At 41.6% G+C, this 21,243-nt stretch overlaps 1 protein-coding gene across 5 annotated transcripts in view; it reads left to right on the forward strand.

Moving 5' to 3' along the window:
* TRPC7 (transient receptor potential cation channel subfamily C member 7) overlaps positions 1 to 19,337 on the forward strand; it is a 73,154-nt gene extending 53,817 nt beyond the window's left edge. For 4 of the 5 annotated variants that reach the window (XM_027807410.2, XM_055719419.1, XM_055719418.1 and 1 more), the window contains 5 exons: positions 6,428 to 6,623; positions 9,595 to 9,816; positions 12,775 to 12,855; positions 17,328 to 17,403; positions 18,132 to 19,337. In XM_027807410.2, the coding sequence (XP_027663211.2) occupies positions 6,428 to 6,623; positions 9,595 to 9,816; positions 12,775 to 12,855; positions 17,328 to 17,403; positions 18,132 to 18,274 (718 nt within the window). In that variant the 3' untranslated portion in view covers positions 18,275 to 19,337. The remainder of the gene's footprint in view (positions 1 to 6,427; positions 6,624 to 9,594; positions 9,817 to 12,774; positions 12,856 to 17,327; positions 17,404 to 18,131) is intronic. The other variant, XM_055719417.1, reaches the window with a different exon arrangement.
* Positions 19,338 to 21,243: the final 1,906 nt, after the last annotated feature.

Consider the following 21,243-nt stretch of genomic DNA (forward strand, 5'->3'; position numbering starts at 1 on the left):
TGCTGTAGGGTCTGCTCTGATAGTTTCTACTCCAGCTGCGTGGGGAAGTCGCATCCAGATTTTTCCAGGGAAACTTGTGCCACAGCCTCCTGCCCTGGCAGCTAGCTCCAGGCCTGAGTGCAGGCTGACGTGTAATTCAGATATGGTTATTTCTGGAAATCAAAATAACAGGTCAGGAAAATGGCTTTTGAGATGTTTAGATTAATGAATCAAGAGAAGCCGTGGAGAAGAGGTTAGACCCAGACTGTTGTTCTTAAAGCTGCAAGCCGAACTGGATATAAAATAAGGGAGGATTTTGCTTATCTGACACCTGGTTTAGGATACCACCTGAGGGCAGCTGTCGTTATTAGGCACAATCTGCAGAGCCAGCTGCTAGTCGTGATGCTCAAAAAATTAAACCAACCAGGATGCCGAGGCTGTGTTTTTTAAATCCTGACTGGGGACTTCCCAGCAGAGGCCATGTGAAAGCTGCACCAAGCATCGTGCCAGGTTACTGGCCATGCAGGGCAGTGGGTCGCTGGAGTCATGCTGGTGGGGTGGCTGCATAGCCCGGGGAGGTGGCCGTGCTGCATGTACTGCCTGCAGCCTGTCGGGGATGGGGGAAGAGAAAGAGGTTGGCAAACGCTTCTGGAATGAGGTTCAGCCTGAGGCTGCTTTTGAGAGGGAAAAGGCTACAGCCTTTTGGAGGTAGGACGAAAAGCAATCGATTCTCTGGGACCCTGGGAACCCAAGCCCCAGCCCCATGGGGGACAGCTGAGGCCCTGAAGGAGCTTTCAGGGGAAGGGACAGCCTGGTGCCCTGCTGTGCCAGAGAACATGTCCCATGCGTCCACAGGAAAGCCTCCTGCCTTGCACTGCAATGTGGCACTAACACAGCACCGTGGCAGTCAGCTTGGTGTCTCACAAAACGACAGTGACTTGCCTTAGGGACACAGTGGGGACTTTTCTTCCCACACGCCCGTCTGTGAGGGAAGGGGAAAGCTTGGCACAATGTTTCCCCCTTGCTGTGATCTCACTTCCAGGCAATCACGCTGTGCTTGTGATGCCTGAGCCCACGGTGTTGACCAGCTGCAGAGCAGACAGCAGCTGGCATTTGATGTGCCATTTCTCTAACATGTCACATGGTGAGCTGGGGGCTTCGCTTGTAGCTTTTCTAAGAGAAATTACCTTTCCGGCATCATTTCTCTCCTGCAAGTGGCTGTTTCCTTCCAAATGCCTAGGAGCCAGTTTTACCACACCACCCTCTTGTGCGACATGTATCTTGTAACATGATGTTTACTTTCTCTAATTGAGCCCAATATGCCTTCTAGACCTCTCCTGTAACCTCAAGATATATTTTAATGGAAGGATTTATGAGGCCAGATGCAATTACATTTATCTGTGCTTAGTAGTAAGGTAGAAGAAAATGGAGTATGTGGGATGTGACTTGCTTCTCATTTGAAGAGAAGGTGATGCCCTTGAAGCACAGGACTTAATGGGAAGTTGAGTCTATACCATCGTTGATTGCCTGGTGCCACAGTAACCCCCAGTTACCATATTCCCCAGGCACATTGCTAGAGAACAGTCTTTGACAGATTCCAGCCTCCGATGCAATGCCCAGTAACCCTCTCATTAGCACTCGTTACCTAAGTGGATCTTCCAGTTGTACTATCTTTTGATGGAAACAAGGAGCAAGCATTGACTAAAATGATGACTGCTCACTGGAGTTAAGATTGCCTAAATGCCTGAGGGATGTCTGAACTGGGAAGAGTCTTGTCAAAAGGCAGTGCTCTCCCTCCTTAACTTCAGCCTGGTGACTACTTATCCCGGAGGGATTTCATGTTATTATAAGCAAATTGTCCATGAGCATAAATTTTCCTTTTAAGAATTTGGAGGAGATTTAAAATAGACTTACTTTCTTCTGGTTATTTAAACACACAGGAGCGTCAAATGATGATCAGTGAAAATAAGGCCTTTCATCATATGAAACAAAGAGAATAGATTAACATTCATCCCAAAAATCCTTCTCAGGCACCTCATTCAACAAGCTAGAGACCCTGAGGTATGCAGTCTCAAACAATTTTAATAAGCTAATGACAGTTATATTGGCAGATGGGCAGCCACCAGCTCTAGCAATATTTCCTTCTCTATTTTTCATCAGCTGCCTGTGGGCCTAGCTGAAGGTGGTGGGCTCCTGCTGCTGTTAACTTCTGCATGAAAGAAGGAAGGTTTCAGTATTAGAGCTAAGGAACTCAGCTGTTCATTCACTGAAAATATACTGGGGCAAGGAAGAGTGATGCTTACTTGGGTGTCCTCAGAACTGTTCTGTGGCAGCAGAGACGTCACTGAATGCATTTCCTGGCAGGCATGTTTGTAAATTCTAATGAGAATGGGTGACGTTTTACAGAAAGCAAGTTTTAGACCCAGAAATGTGACTGTTCAGCTATGGGACATAGTTCTCAGACATCACTTGGCTAGTTATGATAGAAAAAGACACTGGATTTCACAGCTTCCCAGGACAGTATGTAGGCAGAAAAAAGTATGCAGGCACAGAAAAAAATAGTGTACATTTGTCCAGATAACACTTACAAGGAATTGCTTGCTTAGTTCTGATGTTAATCATCAGTGAGCGTTTGGTGTAACTTAGCTTTCACCTTCCCTTGCTATTGCACTTCTGAAATCATGTGCTCTGTTTTGCTTGTGTTGCCATCACCAAAGCAAGCACGTAGCATCCCAGTGGCCTCTGAACTGAGTTGTGCAAAGTTTCTGTCATTTCTTCCATTTTAATGTTCTGGATGCAAAGGAAATAAAGACGCAGTGGACTTGACTTCACACAGTTAAATACAGAGGCAGATTAACTAACAGTGGTATACTCCCAAAATTTTTTGAAGCTCTTCGATGCTGAACAGTTAGACCATTTCCACAACAGTTGCAACCGACCCCAGCTATGTTTATCTGTTTATTGTGTGCTGTGTACAGAACACAGTTCTTGAAACAGCCTGTAATTAAAAACATGCTATGCAAACAAAATGAAAATGGAGGCAAGGCTGATGATTGTCTTCATCTTGCTTTCCGCATCACAAATCAGGCTGAAGGCTACAACACAAGGTTTTCTGTCTCCCTCTTCCCAAAGGGAAATGTGACTCACTGCTCAGTGCCAATGATCTTTCAAGGCTTGAAGGCTTTTTTCTTCTCATTTTGCTTTGTCAAAATGTGATATTGTTGTAGATTATATTGACTGCGTTGCTTTTTTGGCATTGTTAAGTCTCAACGGATCAATTTAAGGAAATAAGTCTGAAAGGATGCTTTAAGCTTTCTTAAAGAGGAGGACACAAGACTGACGTAAAATCAGCCTTATGGTGATTTTTATTTTTTTTTTATAAAAAGCACGCTATTGTTTACAAAAGCGAGGAAAATATGCAACTAGATGATTGCCTATGGTCTGTTTTCTTCCTTGATGCAAAGTCTTTGTTCAAGTTTTACAGGACTCTGTATTGAAACAAACAAACAAAAAAATCTCTGCTTTCTCTCCACTGCAACAGTTGGCTCTACCACAGCAGAGAGAGAGATTGCGGCATACCTCTCTCTGCAAGCAGCATCAGTCAATCTGCCACTGCCAGATCCTCCTGCTGCCAGGAGCTGTCAGTCTGGGCAGGACTCCCAACTTGCTCCGTTCCTTCATTTGTCTGCCTTTGAGAAGGATAAAACACCCACTGACCTTGCAGGAAGGGGGTAAATTGCTTAGCTGGCAGTGATGAGACACATCAGCACCTTGGAATCTTTGAGAACTTGGCTCCAAACGTCTTTGTCTCGTGTTTTAGTAAGATGTTCTCAAAAAACCCCAAAGCTAACCGATGTCCCCGAGACCTGTGCCAAATCTCGTGTGATCCAGCAGTAAAGGAAGGAGCCATCCAACCTTTTTGGATGGTAGGGATGTACTAGTACAAGGTCTCCTTAGAAATGTTTCCTCTACAAGGGGGAGATCTGTATCTGTTTGGAGGCATTGCTAAGCATCATTTTGGGGTGCTACAGGTCAGGTCCACCTCTCACACCACCTTCCCAGTCCCCACCACCATGGGCACTGGTCTCTGACCTGACACTGGGAATAAGGACAATGGACATTTGCCCTGGCCCTTCCCTGCCTCCTCTGCAGTGCTCAGGGTGCTCAAGGCTGCTCGCAGCCCTTAATTAACTTTTCAAGGACAATCTGGCACCACTCCAGAGCAAAGGTTAATGCTTAAGCTGTGGAAAAGTAGCAGAGTTGACACATTGTATTAAAATCTGCCAGCAGGGTGGAAAACTAAGGGAACATTTCCAAATTAAAAAAGGAAGGTTAATAGCAGGGTGCAGCTGGGATCAAGGCTGGGGTTATGGTTTTTATTAGTTTGATAAGTGACTTAGGTGGTGGGTTTCAAAGCCAGAGATTTTTGGTGTTATTATATGTGTTCTTTAACTGGAAAACACACTTACAGAATAAGCACTGGCCAGAGATCACTGCCATAAAAGTGAAGGGTCTGTCTGGCACGTCCATGCCAGTGGCCCTGTGCTGCAGATGAGGGCAGGAGAAGAGAGCTGAGTGGTACAGGAGAGCAAACGTCCAGCAAGTGCAGAAGCGACGGGGCTGTTTGCAGCACAGTCATAGCTCATCCCTCAAGCGTGTCTTTGCATGGTGGCCCAGCCTCGTGCAAAGCAGCAAGGGGCAGTGAACACAGGATAAGCAACTCTCAGCACCGTGGCAACTGAAGACAAAGCCACATTTTAAATGAAGTTGTGCAGCACCTATTTGAAACAGCACTCGAGGTTACATCCTGCAAGTCAATGCAATTATACTAGCTGACAATGATACCTATTTACTACAGCCTTACTATTACTTGTAAATGGGATATGGAATACTATAAATTATGGTGGGAGATAAATGCCAGTTTGCTTTGGCAGAAAGACACTGCCCAATGGTCTGCACTAGCCTTTCAAAGGGTCAGAATTAATTTCTCTTGCTTTTATGCATGGTGTAATTGATACTGGAGTTGATGTAAATCATATTGTTCCCTTAAGATATTTCATGGTTTGTGTCTATAATCTGATTTTATATACAGATAAAGCAGGATTAGGCTGCCAGACTAGTAAAAAACAGTTCATCAAAATAATTTATCAATGGTTTTGTTTTCTTAGAAGGTGTTTACCTCCTGGCAGGCAGGGAGAGAGAGGAGGCAATTAACTGTTAACACGCTAAGGATTGTTCAGTGAATGCAAAATTGCTGCTAAACTAAAAATTAAGCAGGCTGTTTCCAAAATGTACTAGCATCCGTCCTCCTCCTCCTCCTCCCTCCCTTCCTTTTCAGCTGTAGCTCCTCCCCTTCTGCCTCTTGTGGCTCTGACTCCTCTGAATCAGACTCTCCTTTTGACCTGTCAGTCAAGTTACTTACTGTTGGCTTTTTTTCCTGAAAAGAGGGAGAAACAGAACACAGATAAAACACTAACAAATATGTGCATGAGAGTCTAGTGTACCGAAAATTGAACTACCACTGTGAATGGGTCGAAAGAATAAGACAATTACTTATGTACAGGCCCAGAACAGAGAAATTCTTGCCTTGGGTGATGAAGCTAGTGGGCTGGATTTGTCTTTCACCCCATTGCTCCTGTAGCCCATCCCTCTTCTTCCTCCAGATCCTACCTGCAGTAAAACGTACTGAATTGCTGACACCACTCATTGCCATCCAACATCAGTGTCACAAAAGCTAGACAATTACTTCATTTAAGTTACTTCATTTAAGAAGAAGAAACTGGACCTGAAATAACAACAGATGAAGCAGCAAAGAGAGATGCTACAAAGGCTCAGGCATCTGACTTGTCTGCAGTCCCAGAGCAGGAAGGGAAGAAAATCAGACTACGGTCTGGCTATATTTACACTTTATATTCTTTATTTTAATGCCATAAATCAAAACTTACCGGTCACTTCTCCTGGGTAAAAAGTAATGCTTCTCTTGTGCCCTGGAAACCACCTATAAGGAGGTCAAACTAAGCTCCTTCTTCCCTTTCCCAGATAACCTCTGCCTGCCTTCTCTGGATGAGAACAGAGTAAGTGAGTAGAAGTAAAAAGCCCTACACAAAAAGTTTCAAGGTGCAAGTTGCCCATGGAGAAGTCGTCCTTTATATGGACACAAAATCCAAGTGACAAATAATGTACCTGAGAAGAGCAGATGTAGCAAAGAAGGGGATGCTGTCATTTTATAGTATTAACCAGAAACCATATTTCTTTATCAAATGAGGAAATATGATTTGGCACATCCCTGGGTGATAGATAATGGCTTCAACAACTGTGCCAAGGCATCATATTTATATTGGTGGAATGCCACTTTTGTTAACAGCATTTGGCCTGGCTAACCTGGTTCAACTGTATAAAGTGATGGTTTGCTCTTTTTTTTTTTTTTTTTTTTTTTTTTTTTTTATAGGGTAGAAGAAAGTTTTAAAACTTTATTCTGGTCAATATTTGGCTTATCTGAAGTGATATCTGTGGTGCTGAAGTACGACCATAAATTCATTGAGAATATTGGATATGTACTCTATGGAGTATACAACGTGACTATGGTGGTGGTGCTGCTTAATATGCTAATAGCCATGATCAACAACTCCTATCAGGAAATTGAGGTAAGATAAGAAATTATATTACAAACTTAATTACCACTGATAATGCAACTGTTAAAAAACCAAGGAAGCTGTAGCTTATTCCATATGCAAGATCAGAGTGGTGTTGAAACACATACCTTACACTATGTAAGAGTTAAGGCTGTGCCTGTCCCCAGATTATGGGATTAATAATTAACAATGAATCATTTCTGGAACAACCTCAGCTTCCTTGTTTTTAATGACCATCTGTGAGTAAACCAAATTTCCTTTACTTGTATTAATGAAAGTGGTTTCTGATATTTTTTATTCCCTGTGTTGGTTATGATAATTTATCTATGTGTGTTACCTTTTGCGGCATTGTTTTTTTTATGATAGAGTAATATTTCATCTGGCTTCTTGCCCTGTTCTCTACTGCTTAAACGCTCAAGCCCATATAGGTCTGAAGCTCATGTACTCATATTTAAAAATTTCATATTTTCCAAATGCCAGGCATACAACCTTGATACAGAATTTTTTGGGGAAATTCTAGGTCTGCAAAACATAACTGCATGGACATTCACAAAAAGTAATTTTTAAAGGATATGAACACAGCCCTCAAGGCATATGGATAGGTTTCTGCAGAAAGGTGTTTGCAGGGTTTACCCAGCATTGTTCGGTAGCATGGCTGTTAGCAGACTGGATTTGCTGAATGCTTGGGACATAAACAACTGCCTGCTAATGTAAATGAAGACAGAGAAAAACATAGTATTTGGATAATGCTAATGCTGAGTCACCTCTTTCTTCCAATTTGTTAAATGTCAAACTTCTGTAGTTGGGTTTGTATTAATTATTTGTTCTAATCTCCCCTCACAACCTGACACTGCAAAAGGCCAGAGCTGAAAATATTTTCTCACTGTAAGGTCTGATTCATCCATGTACTGTAGTGTAAATATAACTCTATCTTGTGCATGCTGTAGCTAAGTCTAAATGTCAGGGAGACCTTACATATGTTCTCTGCCCCAGAAGCTTTTCCACATGCAGAAGGCAGAGTCATTTCCCCAAAGGTTTCTCATCACTTAAGATCAAGCATCTTCCTGAATCCTTTTCTACTGAGACGATTTATGTCTGAAAGGATCTCAGCCTCTTACTGCATTTTCTAGTTTATTGTAGTAGGTAGCAATGCTCTTGAATGTTTTCAAAGAAAAATCTCTAAAAATACTTGAATAGGTGGCCTATATTAACTTTCTAGTCTAAACCTTGTGATGACCATCTCCTGGAATAATGCTTTATCATCCTTCCTGATTGCGCAGAAGTTTTCAGAGCTTTGTTAAAGACTACTTGTAACGATCAGCAAGCAAAACAACTGTGAGCTATTTGGCTCAGATCGTCCTACCCGAGGACTGGGAAATACTAGTAAATCTCATACTAATTAATTTCGTCAGTCCTCAGTAGCAGGGAGAGTAAAGACAGTCATCGATTCATAGAATCATTTAGGTTGGAAAAGAACTTTAAGATCATAAAGTCCAACCACTCACCTAACACTGCCAAGTTGACCACTAAACCATGTCCCCAGGTTTAAAAGACATCTACATGTCTTTTAAATGCCTCCAGGGATGGTGACTCGATCCCACTGACTGCAGAGAAAGTCCCTTTTGCCGATGTGTTTCTCTGATGTCAGCAATGCCAATAATGACAGAGGATGGTCATTTTGTAGGAATTAAATTCCATTAGTCAGTGGTGAGATGCTTTACTGTTAGCTCGAGTGACAAGACCATATTCTCATGCTTTCCATCGAATGTCTCTCTTCAGCTACTTCTGTTCTTCGGTTTATGCCTCAAGTATTAGTGCTTCCTGCCAACTTTGCATTTATGGAAGGAAAGAAATCCTTTTTCCAGCCAGAAACCAGAACTACTTCCATTAGTAGCTTCTTAACTGCTCAACAGAGAAGCCTTAAAACTGTTCACAAGTGATTTCTACTGTAATTCAGCTTAAGGCTTCTGTGAGGAGCAACCCCAAACAATGAGACCAAACGGCAGAAGGGAATGCTGCTGCTCCATTGGCAAAGTCATACTGCTGTAATTGTGACAGAAATAATCTCAGTAGCGTATGCCAGTTTTGGACTGGGTTTCAGAGGTACAGGGTAATCAGAGGTTATTAATATCAGCAGAACACAGATGCACATGAGTACGGGTTGCTGGCAGACCCACGCTCTTATTGATGCTGCTGCCCTCCATATAAACCACCATGAAAACAGCTGTAGAGCAGCTGCATCTCATGCTCTCTTTTGCCTGATAAATGGTCCTGATATGTGGCCCTGACCATCCTCCTATACAAATGCTGAGCAGATCCATAAAGTATGTGCTAACCTTGCCCTTGTTGCTTGGAAGAGATCCTGGCCCACCTTGACAGCTCATAAAGGAGATTCACAGGCACTGAGCAAGGGACTTTTTCTCCACTTTCATCAGTGGCAGGAGGTGAATCAGAAGAGAATTAAGGTGCATCCATCTGAGGGTACATGATGGTGAATGCAAACAGGATCTATGAGGAAATCAGCTAATAGAATAAAGAAGCGACCTTAGCCTCTTCTGTGGGGGATTCCTGGCCAATGCAGTGATGACAACAGCTGACAGATAATGTTGCAGTTAGAGACAGTCTTTGCTGTTGTTGTGCACATAACAGTTTCTTCTGCTTTCCATGACTCTGTATACGTTCTGGCATATGTATTTATCAGCATAGCACAAGCACCAGATTGTTACTGAAAAACAATCCATTGGATATCTGAGGAAGTAGGAAATAGTCTAATATTTGCATGACTTCATTTTCCTTATTTTGAGATATCACAGAGAAGCCTACAAAGACACATTTTGTGCGGGGGCCTTGGTCTGGCAAACAGAATCTGATTCTAGATAAATCTGACCTGTATGTTAGCGCCTGTCGTACCTAAGTTCCTTCCTATTTACTAATTATGCATTTGGGGGGGTGTTTGTGGGGTTTTTTCTCTTCCCTTCCCAAGGAGGATGCGGATGTGGAGTGGAAATTTGCACGTGCCAAGCTCTGGCTATCCTACTTTGATGAAGGAAGGACTTTACCGGCTCCTTTTAATCTAGTGCCAAGCCCTAAATCGTTTTATTATCTCATACTGAGAATAAAAATGTGCCTCATAAAACTCTGCAAATCTAAGGCCAAAAACTGTGAAAATGATCTTGAGATGGGGATGCTGAATTCCAAACAACGGGTATGTTATATCTTCACTTTTCCACTTCTTTGCAGAAAGGGTTCACGCCAGGGACCTTGGGGGAGGCGGGGGCATTGCACAGTGCACAGGTGGACCAGGGGCAGCACAGCCTCGTGCTCAGCCTCATTCTCGCGTGTTACTTCTATTACGTTGCACCTAGAGGGTCCTCACAGACTTGTGGCCTCGTTCTACTTGGCACTGTCTGGACAGCAGGGAAAGAGCAACTTTTATAAAAACAGGCAGTTTCAGACAGGAGTTTCCCAAGGCCAAACAAGCAAGGTCAAAGACCAAGGGCAGAAGCAGAGGCACAAACAGGCTCCCAGCTTGTCTGACTCCTCATCTACCCAACAGGCTTCTATGCCTCTTCAAAACATCCACCTTCCTTTAAGTGATTTCCAAATGAATTTTACTGTTATTACAGCATTTACAGCCATTCCAACTTTGGGAACAAGTTTCCAAGCAGGGATTAATAACACCTTGTAAATACCTAAAGCTATAATTAACAACCTCTCTGCTTACAACTGCCCAGTGATGTGTAGCCACTAATTGGGTAGGTCCTGCCTCAGCCACCGCCCCTTTGGTCATCTGAAATAGCAATTTGCTGTGGAAATAGTGGCTACACAGCAGCACTAGTGTCTGCGTGATAAAGCAAGAGAGACATGTAGGGGTCTGCTGAGCATCCAGCCCCTTCCCAACAGAATTAGCTTTGCTCCTCCAAGGGGAAATGCCAGAGAAATCAGAGAAAATTTGTGTTACCCATGGAAATTAGTATCTGCAAAGCAGTGCAGAGCATCACTGGGAGGAAGCATTCCTAGCGTATAAATTTACAACAAACAGGATCCCACTCACAGGGCAAGTCCACTTGCTTTACACTGAAGAAAATGCCCAAAGCATTCACAGGAGTCCAGCCACAGCTGCGCAGCTGCTGGCGTTAAATTCAGTGGATACAAAGATGCAAGGAGGCATCTTTGCTTAAAAGCATCCTCACCTTTATTTAATTTTCTCAGCTCAAGCTGGGTTTGAAACAGGAGAACATCGGGAATTCATTTCTGGGGGAAAATAAAGCTCTCCACAATGTATTCTCTTATTTCTTAGTGCATGTGAGAGGTCAGTGTGGCTCCTGGGCAGACTGCCCAGCCTTTCTAGGACAGGTTGACGTTCCCTCAGCCTGCTCCCGGACCCATCCATCCAGGCTTTAAAACCCTGGCTGTGTGGCACTGCACAGGAGAGGGGACAACAGGGTGACACCAGGACTCTCCGGCCGAGATGGGCAGCCTGCCCTTGGCTTTAACCTTGCAAAAGGGAGGAGATACGTAGTAAGAGAGATGGAGGAGAAAGAAAGGAAGGTTGGAGGAGGCTTTGCAGAGTTGACCTTTGTAATGTGCAGCCTGCTTTGGGGCTTTGTTTGGATCTCTTGGCTCTCCTTGAAGGAGCAAACAGCTGAGCAATGCAGCTCGTGGTGAGCCATCCAGCTCCGGGCAAAGCCTTGGGGGGGGTCATGCTCCCATGAATTCAAGAGAACTGCTCAGGTCTGATGTTTATTCAGTCTCTTCCAGAGCCTAAATTGAAGGGAGAAGTATATCCATGGGGTCTACTCCATGTTATCAAACAATTTAAATACCCAACATGGTGATCATTGCCAAGATAGGCAAGCATTTGGGGGAATTTTAATCTATAAATTAATTTAACAGTATTATTGATTACTGAAAAACCCACTATGACAGTGGAGTCTTGAAATAAAAAAAAAATTTTCTCCTTTAACTATGTCAAATAATGATTTAAAAAGATAATATTTTTTAAATGTTATTTGAATCTAACCACACAAAGCTCACTTTGTTTGAAATCTAATTTCTGCTTCAAAGCATAAACCATGGTAATAAAATTAAGCCCCTCCTTCCCCAAGCCACATGAGTGAAAGTGTCTGGCTTGCCCTTTTTCATGGGACCCATGCAAATTAATAGTTTCCATGGCTTTAGCATAAAGGATTAAGATTATCAGTCATTTCTTGCTTGCCTGTTGATTTTGTTCACAGATCATCTTCAAAACTGTCTAAAGACCATGGCGCACCTGAGAAGTAATAAATAAATAAATAAGAATACGAGATTACTTGAGACTTTTAGTCCAATCATTATCAACATCCTGATTTTAAAAATAATAATAATAATGGTAATAAAACATAATCTATTGCATAGGATCTCTGGTCCAGTCAGGGAAGAGAAACCCTTAACCAGGGCCTTCCCTGTACATACACTTATGTATAAGTGCAGACGTCTGTGATATTTATTGGCTCCTCTGGGTCTATGACATGCATTAATTCCTTTGAATAAGTGATATTTTTTTTGTTAACATTTGGACCAAAAAGTTCAGAGGTGGATAAGAGGGTCACAGAATATTGTGCATATTCTCCAGAAAAGTCTCTTTGGAAGCTTCCAGAGTACAAAACTAGTAGCTATGATGTCCTCTGCTCAAAAAATACTGCTGTTTTTTAAAAGTACATTTTTTTTGTTGAGCTAAAAAAGTAGCAAATGGTACCGCTGTTTTAAAAGGACCAGTGAAAATCAATTCTGTTTCTGAATTTGTTTTTGTACCACATTGACGTATCTCTAAACATCAGTGTTTATTTTTCTTCATTTCCTAAACTGTTTTAACTTAATCATCACCAATATATTTTTGTTTAATGTATTTTGTGCCTCTTAACATCTTCTTGTCTAAAACTTGTGTAAGAATACCATTTTTATCTAGATAATTTGGAATCCAATTTTCTCCAGTAGATTGTGGGGTTTGACCCTTTTCTGTCTTTCAAGAGTTTACTTTTTAGGCCTGAATGTGCTGGCTTTTGTTCTGCTCATATATTGAACCATCTCCTACCGTCTTTCTAAAGCTCTGTTTAGTTTGGGACTGCCTGGGTATGAGAAACTATCATTGATTTAATTATATCATGATGTTTTATAATTTCAGAAAGTTCGTTTTCACGCTAGCACTCGAAATGCAGAAATTTTTTCTGGGAAGAATGCTTATAACAAGCCTACAAGATATCAGGTAATCACAGCACGAAAGCAAGAGCCAGGGAAGAGATCTGTCAGTGAACAGCTCTTACCTGCAAGGGTCACGGTTGCCTTTGTCCAGGCGATGCCATCCTGCGAGGTGCCAGGCTGTGGCTTAGCACGGGCATGGCACTGGGCTGGGGCACTTCAGAGACAAACAGCCCATCACTCCTGGAAACACACATAGTGTCAGCGTTTGTCATGCTGATGAATTCCGCTCAAGGGGATTTAATTTAATACCAGAAACATCATTCCAGCTTTAACCTTCCACCCTTGCATTGACAGCATTTCATTTGTCATGACATAGAGTCATCTCTCCAGCCTTTGCATTAACTTTTGCATGTGCTTTCTCTGGCCGTGACTTGTCCCACCGAGCTACACCTGCAATGTGGTAAGGTTCAAAAACACCTGTGGCTGCAGCGGTGGCAGGGGGCACCCAGCCATCACAGGGACCAACACAACTGTCTGTCTTGGCTAGAGCGTTCGTGCCAGCAGATGTATTATTTCTTGTGCAAACGTGCCTAGTAGGTTAACACAGTAAGGAAAATATCCCACAGGATTTTTTTCCCTTATTTTTTAACATAAAGGGAAAAAGAATCTGACAAGTGATATATCTGAAGGAATCTACGTTAAAGAGAGTTGAGAAAAGCAACAAGTTAAGTTGGATAAAATGTGCAATGGCAATTCTAGAAGTGGTTTGTCTTGTATTGCTGCAGCACAATGGGCTCCCAGGCTGTACGGCAGACCAGTAAGAAATTTCTACTTGTTTAAAAGTTGTTCAGGCTTTTGTGCCAGGATAGGAAGAGTATCTAAAATTCTAAGTTAGAAATGGGATACATTTGCTCTGCTATCTGGAGTTAGTTGGCTTGACGCCCTCAAAGGCAAAGGGAAGATGATGGTGTCCTGCTCCAAATTTCAGCATTTCTGACATTTCCCCGTCCATTCAAACCCACAGGTAACGGAAAGATGTGTCAGCCTCTTCCAGACTCGCTCTCTTCATGTAGCTATTATGTCTAAATGAGGCTGCCTAATGTTTGTGGTAAATTAGACCATTATTTCTAAAGTTGGAAAAGCCAGAAGCAGCTGTAAAAAATAGAAAAATACAACTACCTGTTATCTTGCTTCAGTAATGCTCCTCTAGCTTTGTCTTCAAATGATCTTAGAAAGTTTCTGTTGCTGCAGGAAGAAATGGTCCAGATAGTATAAAGAGTGTGCAATAGTCTTGATTATCTCATTATAAAGAACAAACAGTTTGATTATCTGGCCAACAAGCTTTCTTCTACAACTGGGAAAACCTCTGAAGCAGTGGATTCTTGCTGAACTGTTTCCTTTAGTGGTATTTAGCAAGTGACGTACCTGCAGTCTGTGTACTTGGACTGCAGACAGTGGTCTGCAGGGATACAAAAATGAACAGAACCTAACATGCAATAATTTGAAAAGTAGGAATAGAAGTCAATACACAGCTGCCGTGATCTGGGAATAAACTAGTCCAGGCAAAACGATACCTTTATCAAACCCTCTTGAGCTGACACTAGGGTGGAACATTGCTAGAACGCTGTGCTAAGCTCCCCAGTTTCTCTTGCTTCCAGCACTGCCATCTGTCATGTCATCAACAATGTCTTTATCTACAAACTCAGGAAAGGATCTGTAAGGGAAAAAATAGAAGGAATAATTTGTACTTTTAAAGGCTCAGCAGTATGTTTCTTTGCTGTTTGGAGAGGCAAAATAACAAAGAGGTGAAAATGATCAAATTCCTTTCTTGCCTCATTCTCGAGCTCTTCTACTGCCTGATAACGTGGTTTTGAGATCACCAGGTTGGCGATCTGATGCCCCAGTGAGCAGTTATCCCCTCTGGCCACTGCTGGCTTGTATTTGATTTTGACCAGGGACATAAAGGTACCAAACATTTCCTCCCGTTAGTGCTGCCCTGGGACCTCCCATGCTCATGCCAAATGGCATCTGTGGTGCCTACAAACACAGCGTCAGGAGGAAACCTGTGAATGAAACAGCAGCGTTAAGGTCTGCAACAATGTGATCTTCAGCAGTGCATACAAGTCCAGAATAGAACAGCAAAAATTGTGAAGTGGGAAGACATGGCCTCCACATTAAAGACAAGGACCTATCAGACCTAAAAAACTAAAAAAGTTTGAACTAGAAATTGAACCCCAAATCTCATGAGTCCTATGTCAGTGCCTTGGCCACAAATCTGCCCTTTTCTTCTCATTTCCCTCTGTGCTAGAAGGCCTAGAAGTGCTCAGATAGCTGATGGCAAATATAGAGCCCGAAGGGTGTGCCAATAAATACACAAAAACGATTTAATTCGGTGCAGAGTTATAATTCACAAATGACTGACCTGTTCCTAGAACCTGTTCTCTTAAGACTGTTTTAGGACCAACAATCAATAGTTGAGTGTTGTGTAGTATAAAAGTGCTCCAAGACCTGAAGAATCTCAATTAACTTTTTGAGAATGGGGGAATAATACTTCATGGAAATCAGATATATTTGAATTGTTTCAAGTTTAGCATTCATTACCAAGAGGCTGCCTGTGAGTTTCGTTCATTATTTCCCTGCAGTAACCAGGATTATTTTGCCAACAGGCAATTTCACTCACTGTCACTAGAAGGAGGAGTACCAGAGAGAAGGGGAGAAGCAGCAAGGCTTAGAAGTCACAGTGCAATACTGAGGCAAAAATTACTTACTTTCCTAAAGCTATTGGCAGAAAAATCTACTAAGTGGCAAAGCAGACTCTTCTTAAAAAGTAGTCACATTTTTAATATTTAGTTTCTGTAGAAAAATCTGACTACAACTTATATTTGATAGACTAGGCACCTTAAGCTTGTGACTTCTATCACATGTAGTGGTTAATACAGGATAGCTTTTGAGTAGCATCCATCAAAAATACAAGCTGTATGAGAACTGGAATAGATAGATATTACGTTACCATATTTTTCCAGGTAATAAGAGCATTCACTGTGTGGTATTCCTTGTTTTAGTCTAAATTTCCTGTCGTCTGTTCTGAAAAAATAATTTATTTTTGGATCCAGGATTTCCCTACTTTCCCCAAACATTACTTCATTTATGTTTTCTCAGGTGACAACCCTACCTCCCTCTGGATTCTACTACCTTGGCCATCTTCAACACACCGTACGTGCGCTGTGACTCACCTCTGTTGCCTTAATGACTCAGCTGGTTAGCCAGATGCCTCTTTGACACAAGGACAGTCTTAGACATCCCATATTCCATGACTGCAGGACATATATAAATAACGGGATCCTTCTTTGATGTTCACATGCTTTTTGCACTGCTATAATCCATATTTGACTTCTAAGAAAAAAGAGCAGGTGTACCGATCTCTTAATTCATATTTCACACTCTTTGTAGCATTTTTCAGTGGTGTTCAAAGCAGAGACCTGTGATCGCTCTCTGAAGAAGCGAGCCCATGCTGGGAGAGGCTTTTCCCTTAACAGTGACCATCTGGTCAATGAAAGACATTTATATATGTATTCTTGGGTGCTCACTGAGCTCTCCTCTGTTTGCAGAGGATGCACCTAAATCATTGCCTCTGATAGAGCAATCCTTTTTACATTTATCATAGTTGAGATTTTTTTCCCCATCCGTATCTTGTCTGTAGTGAAGGAGTGGCAATGATGCAGGCCTTCAGCTGTAACCCAGTGCGTAGCCCAAGACGGCCAAAGTTACTTTCCTTTGAGATAAATGTAATTTATACATTTTTGGAACAATATCACATTGCAAGCTCATATCCATAGCCATCTTCTACTATTTCCACATACGCTGCTCCTTCCTAACAATCACCCCCCATTTTGTAAGTCTACAATGCCTCTATTTTTTTCCCTGTGCATGTCCCTTAAAATCTGCCATTTCCCTAAGAAACTTCTCTCATTTAAGCCAAGTTCTCCACTTCTGTTCAAACTCTTTTTTTCTGTCCTTCATTAAATTTATTTTCCCTCCTAAAACCCCAACTGCAAGGCAAGGAGTTTTTTCGTTAACCTTGGGTCAGATGTTTAGTTTATCATCATGAGTGAGTTTGCTAACATATTAACCACTTATTTCTTCCTGTAAAGTATTTTTTATTGATACATTAAACAGCAACATGCTAAAGGAAGGCTCTGGATCCCATTCTTAGCTTGCTGTTGGATCACCTGTGTTTTCTTTCTGTCTGTGGGACATACTCTACATTCACGTGCATCCCACAAAATACCCCAAAGTGCCTCATATGGAGGCTCATTATGGAATGGCTGTCAATCAACTATTGTAGTACAAAGTTCATAATATAAAGTATAAAATCAATGGGAAGTCGATAAAAAAATTCTCTTTGCATCCTCTGAAACCATGGTTTTATGGTTTTATCCATAGTGAAATCAAGTGTTTGAATTGTTCATAATAAGTCTAGAATTAAGACAAATGGATAAACTCACATTAAGATAAGTGTTTCTGTTCTCTTTTCAGAAAATAATGAAACGTCTGATTAAGCGGTATGTACTGAAGGCTCAGGTTGACCGAGAAAATGACGAGGTCAATGAAGGCAAGTAGATTTTTATAACTGATTTTTATATACTGATTTGGGCAGTAAGAGGGTTGAGCGTAGATAGCATCCTCTGTAGAGAGAGAGCATGCTCGTGTTTACACTAAGGTGAGCTGTGGTGACTCTGAGCCACCTTTATGCTCTTGAAATTCTGTGTCCTTAATTTTCCTTTGCAGAACACATATCTCACAGGATCTTTACCTCGGGCTGCTCTGCCCCATAGCTCTGCCTCCTCTTGCTTTACCACACCCAGGGCATTACCAACCCCCAACCTTATCTTGGTGTCTAAGTAAAACAATTTATGACTCTACCGCCCATGCCTGCCCCAAGGATGGGTTTTTTTGAGCTTGATAAGGATTCGTATTGCCATGGTGTCACATAGGATTTGTATGCAGATGGGAAAGAACCTTCTTCTAACACCTCTTAACTGCTACCCTCTTGCAAATGCCCTGTGTAGGTAGAGATCAGTATGCAGAGAGAGAACAGACATGAGAAAAAAAATTAGCTTTCCATACATACTTGCTATCGCTGTCAGTACCACTACTCTGCAAGTACAGGTTATTTCTTAAAAGTACCAATATTAAGTGCATAAATGCGGGGACACCATATGGAGCTCCACACACATTCATGACCAAGCACACCAAAATTAATGCTCTCTCAGGTCTTAAAACCACAGGGATTACTTATTTGGTTCAATATTCCTAACAAGAACATTTTCTTCCTTTTAGGAGAACTTAAGGAGATTAAGCAAGATATTTCTAGTCTCCGCTATGAACTCTTAGAGGAAAAGTCACAAGCTACTGGTGAGCTGGCAAGACTAATACAGCAGCTGAGCGACAAATTTGGGAAGGACTTAAATAAGGACATTTGATGGTGAACACAGAGAAAGGCAACTGGTTTTCTAATCATTCTTCAGTGTCAACCAGCATCTTAGGAGGGCAAAAACCATGTAAAAGGTGGGAACTGCACTCTCAACTTCTGCTAACTAGCAAGTATTGGTAGGAGCATTTTGCATTGCTCCTGTGCAAGGTGAGTTACCAGTTAAATCTTTTCTGATACAAAGGTGACTTACTGGTACAAATATGTGCACTTTGGTGCTGGAAATAGACGCACCATATGGAAGGCACCTCTATTTAAAGGCAAAAAAGCCAGATCTTCACCCATCTGACTCTAGTGAAAACAATGCAACTGTGCTCATTTATACCAACAGAGACTGTACTGATCAGAATTGGGTGAAGTCTGAAGAAAAAATGTGCCAAGCATATTCCTTGAAAAGTTTAAACAATTCCTATCCTTGGGTGTGTACTCTCCTTTTATGTTTACACTGGCATCCATGAAGATAACTTTGAACAGCACTGTGGTTAATGAAAATCAAATGAGAAATCATCTGCTGAAACAACCAAGGTGAAGTACGGCAGGTAGAGGTCATCTGCATTTGAGACTGGATGACAGTGTTGGAAAAAAAAAAATCAAGGTTGTTGTGTAAAATGTCCTTTCACCCTTCTGCTACAATCTGACAAAAGGATTCAATCAAAAACTCCTTTTCACCTTTTCCAGCTGTATTAGCTCATCCTCTAAAGGGTATGGCCTGTTTGTACACACCTAGCCTCTCTTTTATTCTTAGAGGATCCAAGCTTCAACAACAGTCTACTGAAATATCAATAACAATGTGAAACTCACTTCCCAGGAATATCCAGAAATAAGATACATTGTGCTAATGTGTTCGGGTCAAGGAACAGCGTTAATCCAGCGACAGTGATGCGGCTGAGCTCAGCTTTCAGATTCCAGATGTCAAACAGCAAGCCACAGGGTGAGACAAATCATGAGGAGCATAGCCCAGCAGTTTCAAAACTTTAAATCAATACAAAAAGTCTTCAATTCAACTAAGAACATTCTGTGGAAAAAAAAAAAAAAAAGAAATAAAGGAAAAATAATTGTAGAAATAATTATTGTCTTATGTGTTTGGCTCTTGCAAAGGACAAGGAAGGGATCAAAACTCTTTTAAAGCCTGCAGTAATACAAGTACTGGGATTGCACTTTTACAACTGGAAGTCAATGAGTCTGTGCAACACAACTGCAAATTTGGATTGCTTGGGTTTTTATATTTAACTACATGATTTCAACTACTTAAAGCACACCTTACTACTTGGGAACCACTGAACTGTACTGTTTGTTTACAAGAGACACCTATAAGATGAACATTACATTTAGGTATCAGCTGAGAAAAACAAGCAGAACCAGAAGGTGACCTGTAATCAGTTCTTAAGTGCCAGACGAGAATACAGATAACCTAATAGAATAATAGTTATATTTGTACCAAAAAAAAAAAGAAAAAAGAAAAAAGAAAAGAAAATAATAAAGTGTACTGTACGTAGATCTGTTTAGAGAAAAAGCAAAACGCTGTATTTTTACCTTTAATAATATTATCTTGTATACTGTAATATTTTTACCTAAAAATGGGGAAAAAATAAAATTACCTCATAATATTTTGTTGTACACCGAGTGAAATATTTGCCTGATCTTTTGACTATCCAATACGTGAACATTTTTTCACTTTTCTGCCACATGTGAACAATGAAGTCATTATATGAAGCAATTTTGCCACAGAAATTTTGAAGCCCAAAAGAGTCAAAAAGCAAACTTAAACCAAAATACATTTTGAAAGAATACAGCTAAGAAATTAAAGGTTCTGTGACTAGCTATAGTCTGCAAAAATTACGTCTTATTTGTGGTGCTTGATTTGAAATTACTGTCTCCTTAGTCACGGGTTTGTAAAATTACCTTCTAAGAACAGAAATTCAGCTCAGCTGCTCTGGACAAGTGCAGTGCTAGTACTGAGCGTGCAACCACGAGTCGGATGGGCAGCGCTAAGTTTACAGGCTTTAGCTGGTAAAACTGAAACACCTTTGCCCATCACTGCGCTCCAGCACCGGGCAGCACTGCCCACAATGGAGCGCCATGGGAAACACTTAAACACCAGCGTTCAGCAGAGTACCAAGTGCCACTGTAAGAAAGCAGGCACTGTGGGTAACTGTGCAAGAATGGTAGCTCATCGGTTTGGGCTGTCTTCCATCACTTAAACCAGAAAAATGATACTGATTTATAATACTCAGTTTTCCCCAGGAGGAGGAATATCTATCATGGTGATATTGCTTCCCACCGCCCCCTCCCTTTCCAGTTACTGTATAAAACTTTTTTTCAGTTTGGGAAACCAGCTCTGTTGCCACAGCGCTGTCTTAAAAATTTGTTTCATTCCAGCTCTACACCTGGCTCCTGATCAAAGCACTGATTTACCCTTCCCATTCAGTGTTTCAGCATCACCTAGGAATTTAAGCAGAATTATTCTAGGCAGAACACACAATAACCACCATAATTTCCACTTCTCATGATATTGCATGCCAAGCTGCATGAGAAAGGTAAGTGGAAGCACTATGGCGCACTTACATTTTGCACATTTAAATGCAGCTCAAGAAAAGACCTGTTCTAAAGTCCAGCGGTGCCAAAGAAATGTTCTTCTGGTGCTGATTATCACAGGCAATGCCTGTTGTGATCAGCACAAATCACACCGTGCCGTGAATAGCTTTGCTGAATTACATGAGCCCGGGCAGCGGTACCACTGTGCCCCGTCAGCTGCTGCCCCTATAGCATCTGTACAAGGCAGTGCAGCCCCACCACAGCTACTTAGCATGCTTCTCTGCATTCAGGAATCTGCTATGAAAGAGTAGAATAATTTCTAGGACTTCAAAAGTAGACTAAAAGATGTATTAAAAATGCTGTTTAAAAAATATATACATATATCTGCTTCCACCCCTTTTCCATTTACATTCCAAGAACTATCAA

The sequence above is a fragment of the Falco cherrug genome, chromosome 8 (assembly GCF_023634085.1).
Source record: "Falco cherrug isolate bFalChe1 chromosome 8, bFalChe1.pri, whole genome shotgun sequence".
NCBI lineage: Eukaryota > Metazoa > Chordata > Aves > Falconiformes > Falconidae > Falco > Falco cherrug.